We start from the raw sequence: 17,872 nt of genomic DNA, 5'->3' as shown, positions 1-17,872 counted from the left end.
CCCGACCTTCTCGGAGGCGGCCGTTGACGCCGCGCGTCACAGGTCGGCGCGCACCCGCGAGCATGCACGGCCGACGAGCAGCGGCGCATCTCGCGGCGGAAGCCTCGATGCGCGCGTCGTCGTCGCGCGTCGCGTCGCGCGGGGAGCCTCTCGCCCGTCGCCTCGGCGTCGCCGCGCCGGGGCCCCGCCGGGACCTCACCCCGGGGTGGCGCATCGAATACGATGATCGCGTTCGATCGTCTCGCGATGCGTCGACGTCGCCGCGCGAGTGGAGCATCGTTTCCCGCGGCGTCCCGACCGTCGGCTTCGCCGCGAGCGCGATCGTCCCGAGGAGCGGTCGCGAGGAGCGGACGGCGCGGCGGTCCGCGCGCGGATTCGCCGCGGTTCCCTCCGCCACCCCGCCGGACGCGCCGCCGAGGAACAGGGATCGCGACAAGGACAGGGGTAAGGCCACGCTCGCGCTGGACCCGGAGCCGGCACCGCGGCCCGCGCCGTGGTCCTACGGCGACATCGCGACGATCCCGAACGCCCTGTCCATCGCGCGCGGAGCGTCGGGGCCGCTCATCGCCGCCGGGATCGTCAACGACGCCCCGCCCGAGTTGATCCTCGCCGCCGTCGTCGCCGCGGGCGCCTCCGACTGGCTCGACGGATACCTCGCCAGACGGTGGAACCAGACGGGCGTCGCCGGGTCATACCTGGATCCGGCGGGGGATAAGGCGTTCGTGGCGTCTGTGGCGGTGGCGCTGGCGTGGAAGGGGGCGATACCCGCTTGGCTCGCCGCGTGTTTCCTCAGCCGCGACGCCGCGCTCGTGGCGGGGGTGGCGTTCCAGAGGGCCCGGGGACTGGGCTGGCGATGGGAGACGTGGGGCGAGTTCTTCGGGATGTCCGCGGGGAAAGCAAGCACTCCAGGGGGAGACGAAAGGGAGCGGTCGCGCGGTGAGCTCGAGTCGTCGCCGTCGCCGCCGCCACCCGCGCTGCCAGCGATGGAGCCCCAGGCGTTGGGGAAGTGGAGCACCGCCGTGCAGTTCGCCTTGTTCGGCTGCGCGGCTGCGACGCAAACCGCGTGGGGCTCGGCAGTCATCTCCCCGGAGGCGATGGCGGCCCTTCACTACGTCGCCGGGGGAACCACGGCGGCGTCGGCGGCGACGTACTACTTCCTCTCATCGGACAAGTTCAGGCGGAGGCGAGAGCGCATGGAGGCGCGAGTGGGCGCGCGCGTGGCGCAGGGAAAGGCGAAGATGCGCGCGGTGAAGGAGCTGGGGCGACATCTTAAGGAGCGGGGGAGGGCCGACTACGAACAGAGGATGCATCGCGCCGGAGAGAGTATGGCGAGGATGGAGGCGAGGGTGGGGGAGATGATGGAGCGCCGGAGTAGCCGGAGTACTGCGCCGGAGTAGCGGGCAACGGAGTAGCGGGCAAACGTGGGGTGTGACACTCGTTCCCTCTCATTACGTACCAGCTAACGGGCCGCGCCGTCTACGCGTGTCGTGTCCGTACGGTGGTTGCGTTTGCGTGTGTCGCGTGCGGATGGTTGCTTGCCATGTCCCCGCCCGGAGGAGGCTGGGGCGGGAGCGTATTTTTTTTCAGCTCAGCCGGGCTGTTTGACGGCGGCGGCGAGGGCGAACAACGCCGACACGCGACCGTCGACGACGTCCCGCGCGATATCCACGCGCAAGGGTCCTCTCTCGACGCGCTCGGCGACGTTCGCCGCGCGTTTGTCGTCCCGATATTCCTCGAGCGCCGCGTTCACGCCGCTGCCGCCGACACCCGCCTCCGGAGCAAGCCGCCGTACCGCCCCACCGTCCTTCGGGGCCTCCACGGCCGAGTCCTTCGGCGTGACCGGGGAGGCGCTGTCGTACGAGACGCGCGTCGGCGCGGGCGGGGTCGCGGCGCCATCGGGTACGCGCAGGGGGAGGATTCGCGCGAGCTCGACGGACCCGAGGTTGACGGCGAAGGCGCTCGAGTAGGGCGAACTCTCCTCGGGCCTTGGGCACTCGCGGAGGAGCGAATCCGTGGAGGATCCCACGCTCGACGCGCGCCTCGCCCGGATCCCGTCGCGTATCTGCGATATCTGCGACTCGGTGACGCACATCTCCTTCCGAGCGTCTTCGAGAGAGCCGGCGTGGGTGAGGTTTGGCAGAAAGGAAAAACAGCGTTGTCAAGAAGCTGTTGTCTGTGCAAGTGTACAACAGGATTTTTACAAGGAGAGCAAGCTTCTCAGTACTGGCCCGTGGAGTATAGCCATCCCAGAGTTTTGAGCGCCTCCGCGCACCCGTTCTCCGCCGCGACTTTGAACCACTTGATCGCAGTCACGTTGCACGCCGCGGTTCCTTCCCCGTCGAGGTGCAGGAACCCCATTATCCCCGCCGCCGTCGCCCGGCACTCCGGCGCGAGGGTGGCTGATTTCATCGCCTTGCTCAGCCAAAACAGCGCCTCCTCGCCGTCGACGCCCTGGTTCCCCAGCCCCCTGTAGAAGATCTCCCCGAGCTTAAACTGCGCGAGACACGATCCGAGCGATGCCGCCTTCCTCCAGGACCTGTACGCGCCCGCGACGTCCCCCCGCGCCTCGAACAGCGTGGCGAGCGTCTCGAGCGCGGTTGCGTTGGAGCCCACATCCGCGGCTCTGCGCAGCAGCGCCGGAACCGTCGCGCCGCCCTTGACCGTCTCCATGCCCGTCGTCGTCGTCGTCGTCGTCGTCGAGGCGGCGCCATCGATCGCGCGGGCGTGGCGATCGGCGTACGCCCACGTTCGCCTGTGGGCCACCGCGCCTCTGACCGTCTCCATGCCCTTGAACGGCTGCGACGCGTCGAGGGAGAATTCAAGGGAGCCCAGGTACGCATCGTCCGTGAGGATGGCTTCGCGCCATCCCTTGCACACGCCGACTAGGGCGTTGGCCGTCCCGGCAGATCTCGGGAGGAAAGACAGGATATGGTACAAGACCTGAGGGACGGGAGGACGGGCGGGGTCAGCGATCGTGGATGGTGGCGAGTGACGTGTAATCTCGGAGGCCTAAAATGGGTGAGGCGCGCGTCAGGGCGCGCACCTCCGGCGGCAGCTCGTCGATGGGCGCGGCGGCGCCGGCCTCCCCGCGTTCTTCCGTGAGTCCCTCCTTCACCGCGGTCATCTCGATGGACCGCTTTTCTTCGCCTAGAGACTCACGGAGCGTTGTAGTCCCTCGTGCGCTGCATATTTTTGAGCCTCGGTGACGCGTCCTCCTGGCCTCAGCTCCACTCGGTCCTTTCCCAGCAAGGCCGCCCCCTCGCGCACGTCTTGCTCGGGAGAGAAACTTTCGAGGGCTCCCCACTCGCGCTCGCGCGCGCGCCATGGCCGCGACGTCCCGAGAGAGCAAGCGCCGGCGCATCAGCCTAATCCCCGTGGATGCCCGCGCGACCTTCGCCGGGTCCAACCTCGCGGAGCTCCTCGCGCACCTCGCCGCGGTCGCGCCGTCGGTGCAGGTGGCGCCCCTCGACGCGCTCGGCGCGAAGGTTGCCGACCTGACCTCGGATTCGCTCGACGACGCCACCGAGGCTCTCGCCTGCGAGGTACCGGGCTCGTTCGTCGCCAGGGTGGAAAACATGTTCAGGGCGACCAAGATCGGCGATCTGGGAGCGCTGGTCGGGGACGACGCGTCGAATGGGACGGGCCGCGACGGCCGCGGCGACGGAGACGACGGGGTGGAGGATGCGGACCACCGCGCGCCGAGGGTGACGATCTCGCCGTGCGCGACGGGGGACGACGCGGCGGGCGCGGGATCCAGGCGTTCACGCGCGCACGAGCTCCTCACAATGCGCGCGAGGGAGGTGTTCGACGCCGCGCTCGCGTCCGACGCCGACGGCGGGAGCAAGGCGAGGGGAGTGGAGGGCGGTTCGGGCGCGTCGTCGTCGTCGTCGATGCGAGCGATTGAGACTCTGGTGCTGTGGCTGGACGACCACGCGGACGTCTTCACCGCCGGAGACGTCAGCAACGGGGGCAGGATCATGGCGCCGGATCCGGAGGCGGGCGGGGTGCTCGTCCCGTCGAGGCTCCTTCGGTAGACGAGAGGGCTGTACGTGTTGCGAACGAGACTACCTTCGTATCGAGTAAGATGAGCGGGTTCGGAGTTTCGGGGGTGGCGGCGGAGAGTCCTTTCACCTCCGCGCCCTCCCCGGTGAGAAGCCTCTCAGTGGCTCGTGTCGTCCTTGACGTCGTCGTACTGGTGCGCGTCCCGCCCGTCCCTGACCGCGTTCGCCACCTTACTCCTCGCGCTACCGTCGGCGTACCGCCCGATGTGCGCGAGGTAGTCGTCCCAAGGCGGACACGTCTTTCGCACTTTTGGCAGCGCATGCATCGCGGCGAGCCACTCGTGGTACGCCTTCAGCCCCGGCGTGTTTTTCGGTATCGCGTACTGCTCTCCCCTATAGTGCACGAACACCGGCAGGCGGTGCGCCCACGGGAACAGCGCGTAGTCCACCAGACCGGGCGTGCTCCGGCCGCCGTAGAACGGCCCCCCGTCGAGTTGGCTGCCAAACTCGTCCAGCCCGGCGACGAGCGCCTCGAATCCCTCCCGTTGCTCCCGCGGGTCCTGTCGCACCAGGACGTGGTAGTACTTGGAACACACCTTCTTATTGACGACATCGGCCGCGACCCTCATCTTGGCCCGCTCGTACGGGCAGGAGGGCATTATGGGCACGTCCCCGCCCCCGACGAGCTCGTCGACGAACTCGATGGCCACGAGCGACTCCCGGACCGGGGGCTTGGCAGGTCCCTTCGAGGCGTCTCCGGTGAACGTCGCCTCGGAGACGAGGGTCGGGACCATACCGAGCGGGTTATGCTTCATGAGCTCGGGCGCCTTGAAGTGGTACCAGTTCTCGTGTTCCGTCTGCAGCGACTCGTCCGTCGCCCTGCGCTTCTCCCAGCCGAGCGCCTCTATCCACTCCCACGTCAGATGGGACGAGTGATGCTCCAACGCCAGCGTCGCCCTGTGCGCGAAGGGGCAGAACCACGCGGACATGTAGTACAGGTGAGGCTTCATGGCTTTCGTGGCGATGTGTCGGGCGGCCATATCGTCTCGAACGGGTCGATCCGTGCGCCCCGAGGAGTGCACCGCGCGCCATACCCTAACCCCGAAACCGGTGCCGAAAAACTCGGCGCCGGCGCCGACAGATTTCTCGCGTCAGTTTGGCGGGGCGCATAGTACAAACGCCCGCCGTCGAGATGAGCGACCCGCCGCTTCCTTCGCCGAGGGAGCCGATCCAGGACACATCATGGCACGCGCGCGAGGTGGATCTAGCGCGGGTGCTCCAACCCGGGTACTGGCGCGAGCTCTGCCCGTCGCTGCACGTCTGCGACGAGGCGTTCCAAGCCTCGGTCCGCCCGATGGTCGGTGCGGCGCTCGAGGAGGTCGCGGACGACGCGCGCGAACGGATCCTCCGAGACGGATACACCAAGATACCCGCCGCGTGTCTCCCGTGGAAGAGCGTTGCGCACCGCGAGCTCGCGCTGGCGTGCGTCCAACTCATACGCCACGGATGGAACCCGAGTTTCCTGCTCATGTACGACGAGGCGTGGTCCATCGCGCACGAGCTCTCCGACGTCGTGCTCCGCGCCACCGGCAACAGACTCAACTTCGACGCGCTCTGCTGGCACGTGGACCCGTATGACGACCTCGGCGACGACGAGCACACCGCGTTCTCCCCGCACAGGGACAGGCAGCCCGACGACTCGCCAGCCACCTTTCGACCGGATGGCACCGCCATGTACGCGACTGCGTGGGTCGCCCTCACCGACGCGACGCCCGAAAACTCGTGCCTGTACGTCATACCGCGGCCGCGAGACCCCGGGTACTTCGATGGAGACGACGACGACCCGTGCAACGCGGACGCGGACCCGCTGCGGTTGTGCCTCCCGCACAAGGAGGCCTATCAGCACATCACCGCAGTTCCCGCCGAGACGGGTTCCGCGGTGGTGTTCACGCACAGGGTCATCCACTGGGGAAGCAGGGGCACGCCGAGGAGCGAAGAACTCGGTCCAAGGACGCCGCCGCGCGTGTGCGTGTCGTTCGGGTTTGCCGACGACGCGTACGAGCCCGCGTACGTGGACAGGACGCGCAACCTGCCCTTCCCGCCGCTCTGTAACCGAGCAGCGCTGGTCTCGGCGCAGATGATTGCGTACCATGAACGGTTCCGATCAAGCGCGCGGATGTTGAGACTATTTCACGACGCGGTGACGCACCCGGGCGTGGACGGGGCGCTGGAGCGGGAGTATCGGAAGAAAGTGATGTACGAGTACGTGCAGGCGGCGGCGGCGGCGGGTAAGGAGGGGACGCGCGGGAAGGGGTCGTCGACGCGAGGGGGCAACAACTCGCTCGTCGGGAACGGGAGGAAAACGAGGGAGGCTGAGGCGGATGAGGGAGCAGAGGAGGATGAAGATGACGACGCCGAAGTTGAAGACGACGCCGATGACGATGACGACGATGATGACGCGATGGACCGAGCCATGGATGCCATGCTGGACGCCAAGATGAACGAGGATGGCGACGACTTCCACGACGATTTCGACGATTTGGAGGACGGCGTGCTGGAAGATGAGGACGGTTTTAGCCTGCTGGAGCCAACCCCGCGATTGAACGCGGGAAAGAAAAAGCGTCGGCGTTGAGCTTAGTGATTATCGTTACAAGGTTTGCGACCGCACGAAGCTCTGGCTCAACAAGTATTCTGTTGAGCTAGCCATCCACATCTAGTCTCGCTGGAACCGTAAATTGCTACTCTTGCCGCTGCTGCTTTTCGGCACGCTCAGGACGGGCACCTCCACCACGCTCGATTCCTTCGGCGCCGCGATGACGAACAACACGCCGTCTTTATACACCGACTGCGCGCTGAATTCGTTCACGGCTGCGGGGTACCTGGTGATGAGCTCGAAACCCTCCGGCTTCTCGGACGGGTCACCCTGATGGACCGCGCCGATGTAGATGTAGCCCATCGCATCGAACGTGATTGAGAACTGAGGCCTCGCCTCCCGCCCGCGCGAGCTCCTGGGCGCCGATGGGTCCTGATCCTGCCTCATCGCCCACTTTATGGCCAGAACGTGGTATGGGTTATCCTCCGTTGGCAGCTGGAACTCTATGTCGGACCTCGCGGGCGGCGGCTGCGATGGCGACAACTCACTGACGTTTGCACCCCCGCAGACCATACCTCGAAGGTTGTGGTAAATCTCCGCGCTCGGGGGCTCCAGTGAGGCTACATCCGGCGCATGCACCACCGCGCGCCCCGCTATGACCCTTGGCGCGACGAACGGGATCTGATCGCCCGTCCACGGCCGAGTGGGCGACGGCCATCCCGGCCCGGAGGACGGTTCCGAGCCTTCGGAGGACCTCTTACTCCCTCCCGAGGGATCAGGAGGGGAGCCGGAATGCGTGGTGGCGGGTGGCGAAGGTGGCGGGGACATGCCTAGGCCCAACACCCATTCCTGCACCCTGGATGTGGGAGAGTCGTGATTCAGGTCATCGTCCTCGGCGAGGTCGACGACGTCGACGCGCGACATTCGCGCGCGGCGAAGGCGGTGCGCGGAAGTGTCGAGAAGAAGAGAGAGAGAGAGAGACAAACGCCTTCCAGCCGCGAAAAACCTGGGCACTCCAGAGCTTCCTCCGCCAATCAGAGTGGAGAAAAGAGAAAGTGGATGGCGTGATTTTATGACTTTTTGGAAGGGAAGGTATGACGAAAATTGACTCAAGAATAACCCCCCAGTTTGTATTTGCCTTTCGGTCTTCATTTCCGACGCCAAACTGCTGCGCAGCGGTGTCCGTTCCTCGTTTCTTCTACCTACCGTCGTTGCTAATTTAAGGGCGAGCTGTAGCTAGCCGACGACCCCGCGCCCCTGCCCCTCCCGCGAGTCGCCCCACCGCCCCTCCCGCGAGTCGCCCCACCGCCTATTTCGCCACTGCCGTCTTCCGTGTTCGTCCGTCTCAGAAAAACTTTCACCGTGTCCCCGTCGTCGAGTACCTCCCTCGCGCTGTCCTCCGGAAAAAGCGTGCTCCCGTCGCGCGCATCCACGAGCCGGTCCGCCACCAGAGGCACGCTCGGCGTCAACGACTGACACCGCTCCACCAACCGCCGCGTCAGCTCCAGCACGGTCATGCTCCCGTCATCGCACGGCAGGATGAACTTCAGCTCGGCGGCGCCCTCGGTGACCACGCTGAGGCGCCAAGCGGGCGGAGTGGGCACCGGGAGTCGGGGCATTTGGTTCAAATTTCCCCGAAGAACGGCTCGCGGCGACGCGCGGCTCGGAGCTCGCCGGAGGACCGGACTGATGCCGTGTCGGGGCCTTTGACTCTAGCTCCGGCGGGTGTATGATCGAACCCGACGGATTCTCGTTCACTTCCCCTCGAGGTGAAGGAGGAGCGAGCTCGAGTGTGGAGCAGGGTTCGCACCCAACCAAGCCTCGTGTGTGACCTCGTCTGCCTTGACAACAGAACGTCGATTGGCAGATGGCGCTGGTTGAAACTTGATTTTGGCGACTCGGGTTCGACGGCGGTTGGCGTGTTCCACCCGCGAGACGGCGACGCCGCGTCTAATAGATCTAATACCTAAGTCGTCGATGAACGTCTAAAGTCTAGCAGCTAAGATCTTAGCGGCGCGATCCCGAGTCGGATCGCGCGATCGTGTCGTCCCTCATATCCAGTACAGCTTGAGCAGGAGCCCGAAGCACGCGTGCGCGCCGACGACGCATCCCATGAACGGCGTCGCGAACGCGAGACCCTTCGGCGATTCCGCCACCACCCCCCGAACGTTGAAGAAGAGGAACGCGGACGATATCGCCATGGACGGCAGGAACGCGAACCACCGCAGGGACTGGTTCGGCGCGAGGCACAGGATCCCCATGGGCACGTACACCATCAGCGAGTACCCGTACAGGCACAGCAGCGACGCCAGCCCGGTGTTCACGCCGCCGAAGCACCGGAGGATGAACCAAAGACCCGCCGGGACGCAGAAGGCGTAGCCGTAGAACATGCACACCCCGAACGATACCCGCGTGACGTCGAAGGTGAAGTCCCCTTCCGAGTCGTCGTGCGTGAGGTAGTCGGCGTATTTGGTTCCGAGCGCGTTGATGAAGATGAGCGTGGCGCAGACCCAGAACGGCCCCCAGAGATCGGGATTGTCCCCGATGACGTCCCTAAACGTGCCGCTCATGGGGCTGATTATCGCATTCTTTATCCTCACCGCCACGTCCTCGGTGTCCACGTCGAAGTACTGTTGCCAGAACAGGAGAGAGAAGATCCACGACGTGGTTCGTCGCCTGGCACCGCCGCTCTGCGCGTCGTTGTTCACCGCGGTGATCTCCGGGGGCGGATCATGTAGCGCGGACCCGGGCGCCGACGAGTCGGACCCCGCGCCCAGCAGCGATTTCTTCTCGTCCGATGGCGCCTCGTCCGGGGCGAGGCGATGGCCTGAGCCCGCCCTGGACGGGGACTTGGAGCCCGACTTGGAGGAGGACGTATCGCGCGCGGCGGACTTGGGCGCGGGGTTCGACGCCGGAGGCAGAATGCCGAACCCGGTATCGTCGTCGAGCAAGAAAGGGTTGGACATGGCCACCTCCGGCGGGCGAGTGGCCGCGCGCGGGGTCGGGAATGAAGTGGGGAAGATTCACAGCGTCCTGTTCGACTTTGTGCTGGCAGGCTGCTGTGGCAGTCTGGCAGTCTGGTTGTTGCCCTGATTCCGGGCAAAATAATAATCGTTGCTCCGAACAACGCGCACTCGATCGGGAGCGCCGCCACGCGCAGCACTTCCATCGTCGGCGCTTCTTCCAGGTTAGGCTCACGTGAGTTCGCGCGTCAGCTGCGGATCTCGGGTGGGCAAGCACGAGTGAGGTCCGGACCTTACTTGACGGATCTGGAGGAAATTTCGGGTGCCGAGGATCGAATCCGCGGCCTGAGCGGTTGGTTGGGGTAAACATGGTGAAGCTGACGATGTTGGCGAGGGTGGCGGACGGCTTGCCCCTCGCGGAGGGTCTGGACAGCGAAAGGCAGCAGGATCTCGAGCAGTACAAGCAGCAGGCGAAGACGCTGTTCAAGAAGCTGTCGCAGGGACCGCCCCCGCCCTCGCGGATGAGCTACGAGAGCGGGGCGTTCTTCCTGCACTACCTCATCGAGGACGGCGTGTGCTACCTCACGCTCTGCGACCGGGGTTATCCGAAGAAACTCGCGTATCAGTACCTCGAGGACCTGTGCAAGGAGTTCGCGGCAGCGAACGGCGGGCAGGTTGAGACGGTGGCGAGGCCGTACGCGTTCATCAAGTTCGACACTGTGATACAACGGACGAAGAAGCTGTACCAGGACACGCGCACGCAGCGTAACCTGAACAAGCTCAACGAGGACCTGCACGACATACAGAGCGTGATGACACGCAACATCAACGACATCCTCGGGCAGGGCGAGAAGCTGGACCACGTGTCCAACATGTCGCAGAACCTGGCGAGTGAGACCCGAAAGTACAGCGCCAAGGCCAAGGACCTCGCGTTCCAGGCGCTCATCCAAAAGTACATGCCCCTGATCGTCGTCGGTGGATTCCTGTTCATGTTCCTCTTCATCAGGTATTACGTGTTCGGGAGGTGAGGACACGAGACGCGGGTGTCGCACGTCCCAGTCCGCGGCGCCGAGGAGTGATATTAAACTTGTAAAAGAGTGTTACGCTCAGACGAAAAACCTGTGCTCCATGACGTGCCGGTACGTATCCCCCGGCCGCAGGAGGCACGAACGAAACCCCGGCTGGTTCACCGCGTCCGGGAAGTGCTGCGTCTCGAGGCAGAACCCAGAGTGCTTGCCGTACCGTACGCCCCCCTTTCCCCTATTATTAAGCCAGTTGCCCGTGTAGAACTGAACCCCCGGAGCGTTGGTCGCCACGTGCATGCTCCGACCGCTGCGCGGCTCCCACACCTGCGCGATCACCCGGGGGGACACGTCGTCATCATCGTCCGTCGGAACAAACGCGTCGTGGACGAAGTTGTGGTCGAACCCGCCCGGGTCACCCGCGGGCATCGCGTCCCCTATCCTCACGCCGTAGTCTCGCACGACGCCCGGGCCCCCGCGAAGGTCAAACGCGGTGCCCGTCACGTCCGCGATCTCCCCCGTGGGAATCGACGTCGCGTCCACCGGGGTGTACGCGCTGCACCTCAGCTTAACCCTGTGGTCCTCGATCGTCACCCCGGAGTCGTGCCCCGCCAGGTTAAAGTACGAGTGCTGCGCCAGGTTCACCGGCGTGGTTCGATTCGTCGACGCGACCATCGTCGTCGCCAGCGTCGCGTCGAAGCGTCGACGGATTCGATCGTCGTCGACGCCCGTCGATCCGACGTCGCGCGAACCGCCGTTGTCGCGCACCGCGTACGTCACCGCGATCGTCACGCGTCCCGGGAACCCCTCGTCGCCGTCCTCGGACACGTGCGTCAGTCTCACGCCGGTTCCGTCCTCGAACACCTCGTCCACCGTCCACCACGCTCGGTCGAATCCCTTGGAGCCCCCGTGCAGGCAGTTGGGGCCGTTGTTCGCGCAGAGCGCGTGGGTCTCGCCGTCGAGGGTGAACCTGGCGCCCGCGATGCGGTTCGCCACCCTACCGACGATCGCCCCGAGGTACGGGCGATCGCTGGGATCGTCGTAGGAGGCGAGACGGTCGTAGCCGAGCACGACATCCCCGAGCGCGCCCGTCGCGTCGGGCACCACGACGCGCGTCACCGTCGCCCCGAACGGCGAGACGTGGACCTCGATGCCCCTCGCTTTGATGACGACGACCTTCAGATCATTGCGACGTCGCCTGATGATCAGAGCGACGAGGGCCGCGGTCGGAACCGCCGCGGCGAGCGCGAGGAGGGCCATGCTGACGCGGCGCGCCTGCAAGTACAGATTCCGACGCGGTTGGGCGTGTCTGTGTGCAGTCTTCGGTGCCCGATCCGCCTTGGATGAAAAGCGAAGGGGGCATCGCGAGATTCGGGAAAAAGTGAAAATCTGTCAATCCCAAACCCAGCCAGCAAGCTCCAAATCAGCACACGGGATCAGTCAGAAATTTTTCGTCCACGCGAATGCGACCTTTCGCGTTTCCCAAGGGACTCCGAGACCGTCCTCATCAAACGTTGAAACGCCGTGCTTTTTCAATTTGGCGCCGATCCCATCGGCCGGGGAACGCACTCCGCCAAGCGAGCGACCACCCGCGAGGACCACACAGGGTTCCGCGAATCGCAATCGATACCTTTTCGTCGCTGATCGATCGATCCATCTCGAAAAGATGGCCTCCACTCTCTCCATGAGCGGTCTCACCGCACGCGTCTCCGCGATGCAGCGCCCGGGCGTTCCCGCGAACCGCGGTACCCGCGTCGTCGCCGCCGCTCGCCCCGCGGTCGTGCGCCCCCGTTCGATCGTCCCCGGGATGACATCTTCCCGTGTCGCTATGGCCGTGCGCGCCGACGCGTCCAAGCCCGCGGGGTCGAACGGCGCGAAGCTCGCGACCGTCGCGCAGCCCGCGGTCGAGGCCGAATCCGTTCCCGCGAAGGGCAAGTTCGTCGTGCCCGCGCTCGCGTTCGCCGTCGCCGCCGCCGCGCTGACCCCCGCCGCGCCCGCGTCCGCCGCCGCGGCTGCTGTCGTCGCAACCGTCAACCAGGCAGACACTGCCTGGATTCTCATCTCGACCGGTGAGTCAGCGCGAGCTTCCGACGCGTGTCCCGCTTCGGAATAATCAAATCCACGCCACGTCGCAGCTGCGCAACAACGGGAACGTTGGAACCCTCACAAGAAGACTAACGCGCTCTCCCGGCCCTTTCCATCGCAGCTCTCGTCCTGTTCATGACCATCCCCGGTCTCTCCGCCTTCTACGCGGGCATCGTGAAGCGCAAGAACATGCTCTCCGTGCTCATGCAGTGCTTCTCCCTGACCTGCCTCATGACCATCCTCTGGTACACCGTGGGCTACTCCCTCTCCTTCTCCGAGGCTGGCAACTCCATCATCGGCGGCCTCGACAAGGCGTTCATGGCGGGCATCACCAAGGCATCCATCTGGGAAACCATCCCCGAGGCCCTCTGGGCCCTCTACCAGATGACCTTCGCCATCATCACCCCCGCGCTCATGGTCGGCTCGTTCGTTGAGCGCATGAAGTTCAACTCGGTGATGTGGTACTGCGCGCTCTGGATGTTCGCCGTGTACTTCCCCGCCTGCCACATGGTGTGGGGACCCGGCGGTTTCATGGCGGCCAAGGGCGTCATGGACTTCGCCGGTGGCATCGTGGTGCACATCACTGCGGGCATCGGCGCGCTCGTCGGCGCGTCTGTCCTCGGCCCCCGCAAGGAGAACAAGATGATCGCGGGCAACCTCGTGCTCACCGTGCTTGGAACCGGCATGCTTTGGGTGGGCTGGTACGGCTTCAACGGCGGTTCCGCGCTCGCCGCGGGCGCTGATGCCGCTTTCGCCTGCGTCGCTACCCAGATCGCCGCCGCCGCCGCCGCGTCCGTCTGGGCCATCCAGGACATCAAGGAGACCGGCAAGGCTTCCATGCTCGGCATCGCCACCGGCTCCATCGCCGGCCTCGCCACGGTCACCCCTTGCGCCGGTTTCGTCGGACCCCTCGGCGCCCTCATGCTCGGTGTCGCCGCGGGTGTCGTGTGCCGCTTCTTCTCCCTCGTCGTCAAGGAGAAGTACGGCTACGATGACTCCCTCGACGTCTTCGGCGTCCACGGCGTCGGCGGTTTCCTCGGCACCTGCATGCTCGGCATCGTCGCGTCCCCCGTGTTCGGCGGCTTCAACACCGACACCACCATGATGACCCAGACCATCATCCAGTGCACCGCCGCGTTCGCCACCGCCGCCTACACCGCGGTCGCGTCTTACGCCTGCCTGATGCTCACCAAGGCCATCACCGGCGGCAGCCTCCGCGTGCCGGAGGGTGCGGAGCAGGGCGAGGGTCTCGACATGTGGTGCCACGGAGAAGCTTGCTACTCGCTCTCGGAGGGCGAGTCCGCCGGTGGTCAGCCCGTTCCCAAGGTGGGCGTGTGATTGTGCGCCGTCTAACTTGAGTTGTAATATGAACTATTATTAAAGAATCACGTCGTTGGAGTCGCGGGTGTCCACTCCTGCTTCACCCACCTCGCCCACAGAAAAATCGCCTTTGTGAAATTCTTGCCGAGGCTCAAGATGTACGCAAGCTTGTTCATCTTGCTCAGGGACCCGCCCAAATCGACGTGCAGCAACACGACCACCTTGCATGACCCGACGTGATCTCCCTCCCCCGGTTCGATGTAGTATCCCCCCACGTTGAGTGTTGTCGCTATCGTCCCGTGTTCCAACGCGCCAACGAGGCTGTGCTCGTGCGGAATGGCCGCCGTCCACATGAGCCACCCGCCGTTCTTCAGCTCGTCCCACGCGGCGATTCCGCGCGTGCAGCGCTTGTTGAAGATCAAGCGCGACTTGAACACGTTTTCGAACAGGCCGCACAGCGGATTGAACTCCTGGCCTCGAGACGCTCTCTCGCAGTTCGCGTCCCAACTGGGTCTCAGCTCCCACCTGCAGCAAATTTCCCTCACGTGCTCCACGCTGCAGGGAAGGCGCAACACGCTGACAGCCTCGGGGACGTGCTCGAACCCATCGGCGTTGTGTTTCCATGTGCAAAACGCCCGGGTCGTGTCCTCGTTCTTACCGTACGTCTTCAGCTTGCGGTACCCAGCCGAGCTCCATCGGCTCTCGCCCCGGGGACGCGGTTTCCCTTCCGGCAGGTGTGTTAGGGCGTGCCGAATGCGCTCCACCAGCCGGCCCCTCGCGCGAGCCATGATCTCTTGCAGGTCATCAGGGACGTTTTCGCGCCACGCATCCGCAGATGCGGGCTCAAAACCGTCCCCGTCGGCGGCCATCCCCGCGCGCAGGTTGTGTTCTACGCGGTTACCGACCGCCTTGAAATTGCCTCGCTGGCCGTCGGAGATTCCAGGAGAGAACACTCCAGAACAGGTCGAGCAGATCTCGAACCGAAAACTCTGTGCGACGTGAAATTCAAATTGCCCTATCTAACGCTAAACTCGAATAATGTCACCGTCTCACGTGTTCCATGCAGATCTTTCGACTGGATTGGTCAGACCCAAATCCTCGCCTTAGGTTCAGGAGGGAGACTTGACGGCGGATCACGACACAACTTCGTCGCGCGGCGTCGCGACTGGGACGGGACCGAGGGAGGAGACGCGCGCAATGGACGGACAACCCGTGAGCCCCACCGGGCTCGGAGGGTCTAAGCTCCGGGACGTCGGCCGCGCGGTGACCGCGGAGGCGGCGACCCACCTCGATCGGCTCAAGAAGTCTGAGCGCACCAAGGAGGCTGTTGACAAGTCCGTCGCCTTCGCCGCGGAGGCACTGGAGGACCCAGACAAGATCAAGGAGGCGGCGCGTAAGGTGTGGGACGAAGATCAGAAGGTCCAGGCCATCAAGGACAGGACAAAGATGTTCCTGGAGAACACGATGGAGTCCGAGGAGCGCATGGAGAAGGTGAGCACGCCCGAGATGCTGTGGAGATCCGCTCGCGGCCGCGAGTCGCTTACCTCGCACGTGGACGCCTGCACCCGCGGCTCCCCGATCGACCAGCCCGCCCATCGAACCGAACTTCGAGAACTGACCGAATGCTCCCTTACTTTCCTCCAATCCCCCGCAGGCTCGCAACGTGTCCAGCCGGGTGTTCGGCGTGGTGGAGAGGCTCGCGAGCAAGGGCACCGGGAAGGTGGCGGGAACCTTCCGCGGAGCCGCAACCAGGCTCCAGGGCCTGCTCAGCACCGAGCGGGACAACCGCACGCTCGTGGAGAACGGTAAGGAGGTCGCCAAGGAGGTGTGGACGCAGCTGCGGTCCCAGGCTGGCGAGAGCGGCGCGCTGGAGGGTATCCAGGGCACGGTGCAGCGGGTAACCCAACGGCTCAAGGAGGTGCTCAAGACGCTCCAGCAGCAGCAGGCGGAGCAGAAGAGGAAGGAGGCCGACGCCGACGCCATCGAGGCGGATGCGTACAAGCGCGCCACGGCCGCGGGCGTGGACCACGACTCGGCGACCGCGGCAGCCGCAGCCGCGCGAGAGATGTCGGGGCACGTCACGTTCACCGCCGGCGCCGACGGCAAGCTGGTGATGACCGCCGCCGACGGCCAATCCGTGGACGTCAACGACAACGACGCGATGACCAAGTTGGCGAGGGAGGGACGAAGCGTGTGGCAGGAAGTTCGCACGGACGAGCAGGTCCAGCGTCTGCTCAAGGAGGAGATCGCGCCGGGATTTGAGTCGCTCATCCGCGCATCCGTCGAGGTCATCTGCGACCTCATCTCCACCCTCGAGCTCCCGAGGGTCGACGGCGTTTACGACTCGCCGCTCGGGAGCGTGTGCTACCACGTCGATAACCTGGCGTTCTCCGAGTTCTCCGTGGGCAAGGACGGTCTGAGGGTGGAGAACCAGACGGGGGAGAACTCGGATCACGCCGGGTTTGGCTCCACCGTGAGCATCGAGGGGATCCGCACCGTGATGAACGACATCAGGTTCGCGTACTGCGAGTACCCGAAGTCTTGGGGGATGGTGGACAGCGACGGGACGTGCTCGGTGAAAGTCGAGGGCGCCAGAGTCGGCATCTCGTACGACATCATCGTCAACACCGCGCAGCTCATGCGCATCGTCAACCACGGCGTCGAGCTGAGCAAGGACGAGAGCAAGGTCAACGAGCTAAAGGAGAAGGTGCAGAAACGGTGGCAGGAGCGGGGTCAGCAGAACGGGCAGGAGATTGAGCCGAAGGGCGAGATCGCTAACGGTTCCGCGCACCGCGACGATGAGCACGACGAGTTCAAGTCTCCGGAGCCGTCGCCCAAGGGTGAGGCGCCCAAGGTTGACCACTCCGCTGCGGACGCCGCGGTGGACAAGGCGTTTGGCGGCGGACTATTCGGAGCGTGGGGCGGAGACGAGGCTGAGTCCGAAAGCGACGACGAGGACTACGACGACGCGCGCGAGAACCAGCAGCACAAGCGCACGTCGTCCATCTCCGAGTCCCTCCTCGGCGGCATCGCGTCGCTCAACCCCTTCGGCGGGGGCGACTCAGACTCGGACTACTCAGAGGAGGAGTCGGCTCCGTCGCAGCCGACCAGCCCCGGCGCTCGACAGCGACACCTGGAGGCGCCGCTCAACGATGTCCAGCGCGAGAAGCTCGAGCGCCACCGCGCGCTGCTCCGCGATCTCCTCGGGGACGATTTCGTGGTGACCGATCCGGTGATGGAGCTCAGGGTGCACGCCACCAGCATCCACGTCGGCGCGCTCGACGTCGAGATCGGCGGCACCTCGGCGGCTTGGCTCTACAACATGATCGCGCTGGTGCTGACGCAGCAGCTCAGGGGCACGATCGAGGACAGGATCAACAACCTGACCGTGCGCCAGCTGGCGAGGCTGAGCGGGACCGTGGAGGCGTACAGCGCCGGTCTGATCAAAGTTTCCGTGGTGAAGGACGAGGAGGAGGACGAAGACGAGGAGCAGAGCATGCTCGGGAGCTGGGTGAGCAACGGCGGGCTCGGGAAGCTTCGACGCGATTGCGGCGAGTGGGGTAAGGAATGGCAGTGCTCGCACTGGGTGGAGGGCGCGAGGATCAAGCGCACGCCGAGCTCGAGGGAAGAGATAGTTCAGGCCGACGGGACAAAAAAACTGGCGCCGCTGTCAGATCTCGCCCCGGAGGCCGACGGCGGCTAATATTGGTACCAGGTACCTTCTTCTTTAATTTATTGGTACGAAGGTATCAGGTAACTTTTAGAACCAGCTCGTGGGTGTTCTATTACAACAGTTTGAGCTCGCATTCTAAGTTTTACTCGTTCGACCCTTGGTCTTGCTCGCTGGCTTTGCCCTTGAAGCCGGCGCGGGCGCTGTTCAATCACCCG

General features: G+C 65.1%; 14 protein-coding genes across 14 annotated transcripts; 7 read left to right on the top strand and 7 right to left on the bottom strand.

Moving 5' to 3' along the window:
- Positions 1-62: 62 nt before the first annotated feature.
- MICPUN_63526 (predicted protein) lies at positions 63-1,397 on the top strand (the record flags this gene model as incomplete). Its single annotated transcript, XM_002505664.1, has 1 exon — positions 63-1,397. One exon carries the CDS (start codon positions 63-65, stop codon positions 1,395-1,397), a length of 1,335 nt encoding a protein of 444 aa, XP_002505710.1.
- Positions 1,398-1,588: 191 nt separating this feature from the next.
- Positions 1,589-2,092, bottom strand: MICPUN_63525 (predicted protein; the record flags this gene model as incomplete). Its single annotated transcript, XM_002505418.1, has 1 exon — positions 1,589-2,092. One exon carries the CDS (start codon positions 2,090-2,092, stop codon positions 1,589-1,591), a length of 504 nt encoding a protein of 167 aa, XP_002505464.1.
- A 91-nt stretch (positions 2,093-2,183) lies between these two features.
- MICPUN_109352 (predicted protein) lies at positions 2,184-3,173 on the bottom strand. Its single transcript, XM_002505417.1, has 2 exons — positions 3,044-3,173; positions 2,184-2,940 (listed from the first exon to the last, which is right to left on the bottom strand). Exons 1-2 carry the CDS (start codon positions 3,122-3,124, stop codon positions 2,218-2,220), a joined length of 804 nt encoding a protein of 267 aa, XP_002505463.1. The 5' UTR covers positions 3,125-3,173; the 3' UTR covers positions 2,184-2,217.
- A 150-nt stretch (positions 3,174-3,323) lies between these two features.
- MICPUN_63523 (hypothetical protein) lies at positions 3,324-4,079 on the top strand (the record flags this gene model as incomplete). Its single annotated transcript, XM_002505663.1, has 1 exon — positions 3,324-4,079. The coding sequence occupies one exon, from the start codon at positions 3,324-3,326 to the stop codon at positions 4,032-4,034; it is 711 nt and encodes a 236-aa protein (XP_002505709.1). The 3' UTR covers positions 4,035-4,079.
- An 80-nt stretch (positions 4,080-4,159) lies between these two features.
- Positions 4,160-5,041, bottom strand: MICPUN_63522 (predicted protein; the record flags this gene model as incomplete). The annotated part of the gene is made up of 1 exon (XM_002505416.1): positions 4,160-5,041. One exon carries the CDS (start codon positions 5,039-5,041, stop codon positions 4,160-4,162), a length of 882 nt encoding a protein of 293 aa, XP_002505462.1.
- Positions 5,042-5,193: 152 nt separating this feature from the next.
- MICPUN_63521 (predicted protein) lies at positions 5,194-6,633 on the top strand (the record flags this gene model as incomplete). Its single annotated transcript, XM_002505662.1, has 1 exon — positions 5,194-6,633. The coding sequence occupies one exon, from the start codon at positions 5,194-5,196 to the stop codon at positions 6,631-6,633; it is 1,440 nt and encodes a 479-aa protein (XP_002505708.1).
- Positions 6,634-6,714: 81 nt separating this feature from the next.
- On the bottom strand, positions 6,715-7,518 carry MICPUN_63520 (predicted protein; the record flags this gene model as incomplete). The annotated part of the gene is made up of 1 exon (XM_002505415.1): positions 6,715-7,518. One exon carries the CDS (start codon positions 7,516-7,518, stop codon positions 6,715-6,717), a length of 804 nt encoding a protein of 267 aa, XP_002505461.1.
- A 290-nt stretch (positions 7,519-7,808) lies between these two features.
- MICPUN_63519 (predicted protein) lies at positions 7,809-8,213 on the bottom strand (the record flags this gene model as incomplete). Its single annotated transcript, XM_002505414.1, has 1 exon — positions 7,809-8,213. One exon carries the CDS (start codon positions 8,211-8,213, stop codon positions 7,809-7,811), a length of 405 nt encoding a protein of 134 aa, XP_002505460.1.
- Positions 8,214-8,645: 432 nt separating this feature from the next.
- Positions 8,646-9,248, bottom strand: MICPUN_72104 (predicted protein; the record flags this gene model as incomplete). Its single annotated transcript, XM_002505413.1, has 1 exon — positions 8,646-9,248. A coding segment is annotated over one exon (603 nt), but the record flags the coding sequence as incomplete, so codon positions are not given.
- A 494-nt stretch (positions 9,249-9,742) lies between these two features.
- Positions 9,743-10,654, top strand: MICPUN_109350 (predicted protein). Its single transcript, XM_002505661.1, has one exon. It carries the CDS (start codon positions 9,926-9,928, stop codon positions 10,583-10,585), a length of 660 nt encoding a protein of 219 aa, XP_002505707.1. The 5' UTR covers positions 9,743-9,925; the 3' UTR covers positions 10,586-10,654.
- A 9-nt stretch (positions 10,655-10,663) lies between these two features.
- Positions 10,664-11,839, bottom strand: MICPUN_87498 (predicted protein; the record flags this gene model as incomplete). The annotated part of the gene is made up of 1 exon (XM_002505412.1): positions 10,664-11,839. One exon carries the CDS (start codon positions 11,837-11,839, stop codon positions 10,664-10,666), a length of 1,176 nt encoding a protein of 391 aa, XP_002505458.1.
- A 406-nt stretch (positions 11,840-12,245) lies between these two features.
- MICPUN_63515 (ammonium transporter channel family) lies at positions 12,246-14,002 on the top strand (the record flags this gene model as incomplete). The annotated part of the gene is made up of 2 exons (XM_002505660.1): positions 12,246-12,648; positions 12,786-14,002. The coding sequence occupies 2 exons, from the start codon at positions 12,246-12,248 to the stop codon at positions 14,000-14,002; spliced, it is 1,620 nt and encodes a 539-aa protein (XP_002505706.1).
- Positions 14,003-14,320: 318 nt separating this feature from the next.
- On the top strand, positions 14,321-14,986 carry MICPUN_63514 (predicted protein; the record flags this gene model as incomplete). Its single annotated transcript, XM_002505659.1, has 1 exon — positions 14,321-14,986. The coding sequence occupies one exon, from the start codon at positions 14,321-14,323 to the stop codon at positions 14,984-14,986; it is 666 nt and encodes a 221-aa protein (XP_002505705.1).
- A 195-nt stretch (positions 14,987-15,181) lies between these two features.
- Positions 15,182-17,687, top strand: MICPUN_103745 (predicted protein; the record flags this gene model as incomplete). Its single annotated transcript, XM_002505658.1, has 2 exons — positions 15,182-15,475; positions 15,639-17,687. The coding sequence occupies 2 exons, from the start codon at positions 15,182-15,184 to the stop codon at positions 17,685-17,687; spliced, it is 2,343 nt and encodes a 780-aa protein (XP_002505704.1).
- Between the last annotated feature and the right edge of the window lie 185 nt (positions 17,688-17,872).

The sequence above is a fragment of the Micromonas commoda genome, chromosome 13, assembly GCF_000090985.2.
Source record: "Micromonas commoda chromosome 13, complete sequence".
Taxonomy (NCBI): Eukaryota; Viridiplantae; Chlorophyta; class Mamiellophyceae; order Mamiellales; family Mamiellaceae; genus Micromonas; species Micromonas commoda.
The sequence above is the reverse complement of the archived record's forward strand: the minus strand, read 5'-3'. Positions and strand labels throughout refer to the sequence as shown.

Excerpts from the sequence above, each read along its gene's own strand:
- MICPUN_109352 (XM_002505417.1), bottom strand. The coding sequence starts at position 3,124 with ATGACCGCGGTGAAGGAGGGACTCACGGAAGAACGCGGGGAGGCCGGC. Across the intron at positions 2,941-3,043 it reads TCGACGAGCTGCCGCCGGAG|GTCTTGTACCATATCCTGTC; the intron begins GTGCGCGCCCTG and ends CCCGTCCCTCAG.
- MICPUN_109350 (XM_002505661.1), top strand. The coding sequence starts at position 9,926 with ATGGTGAAGCTGACGATGTTGGCGAGGGTGGCGGACGGCTTGCCCCTC.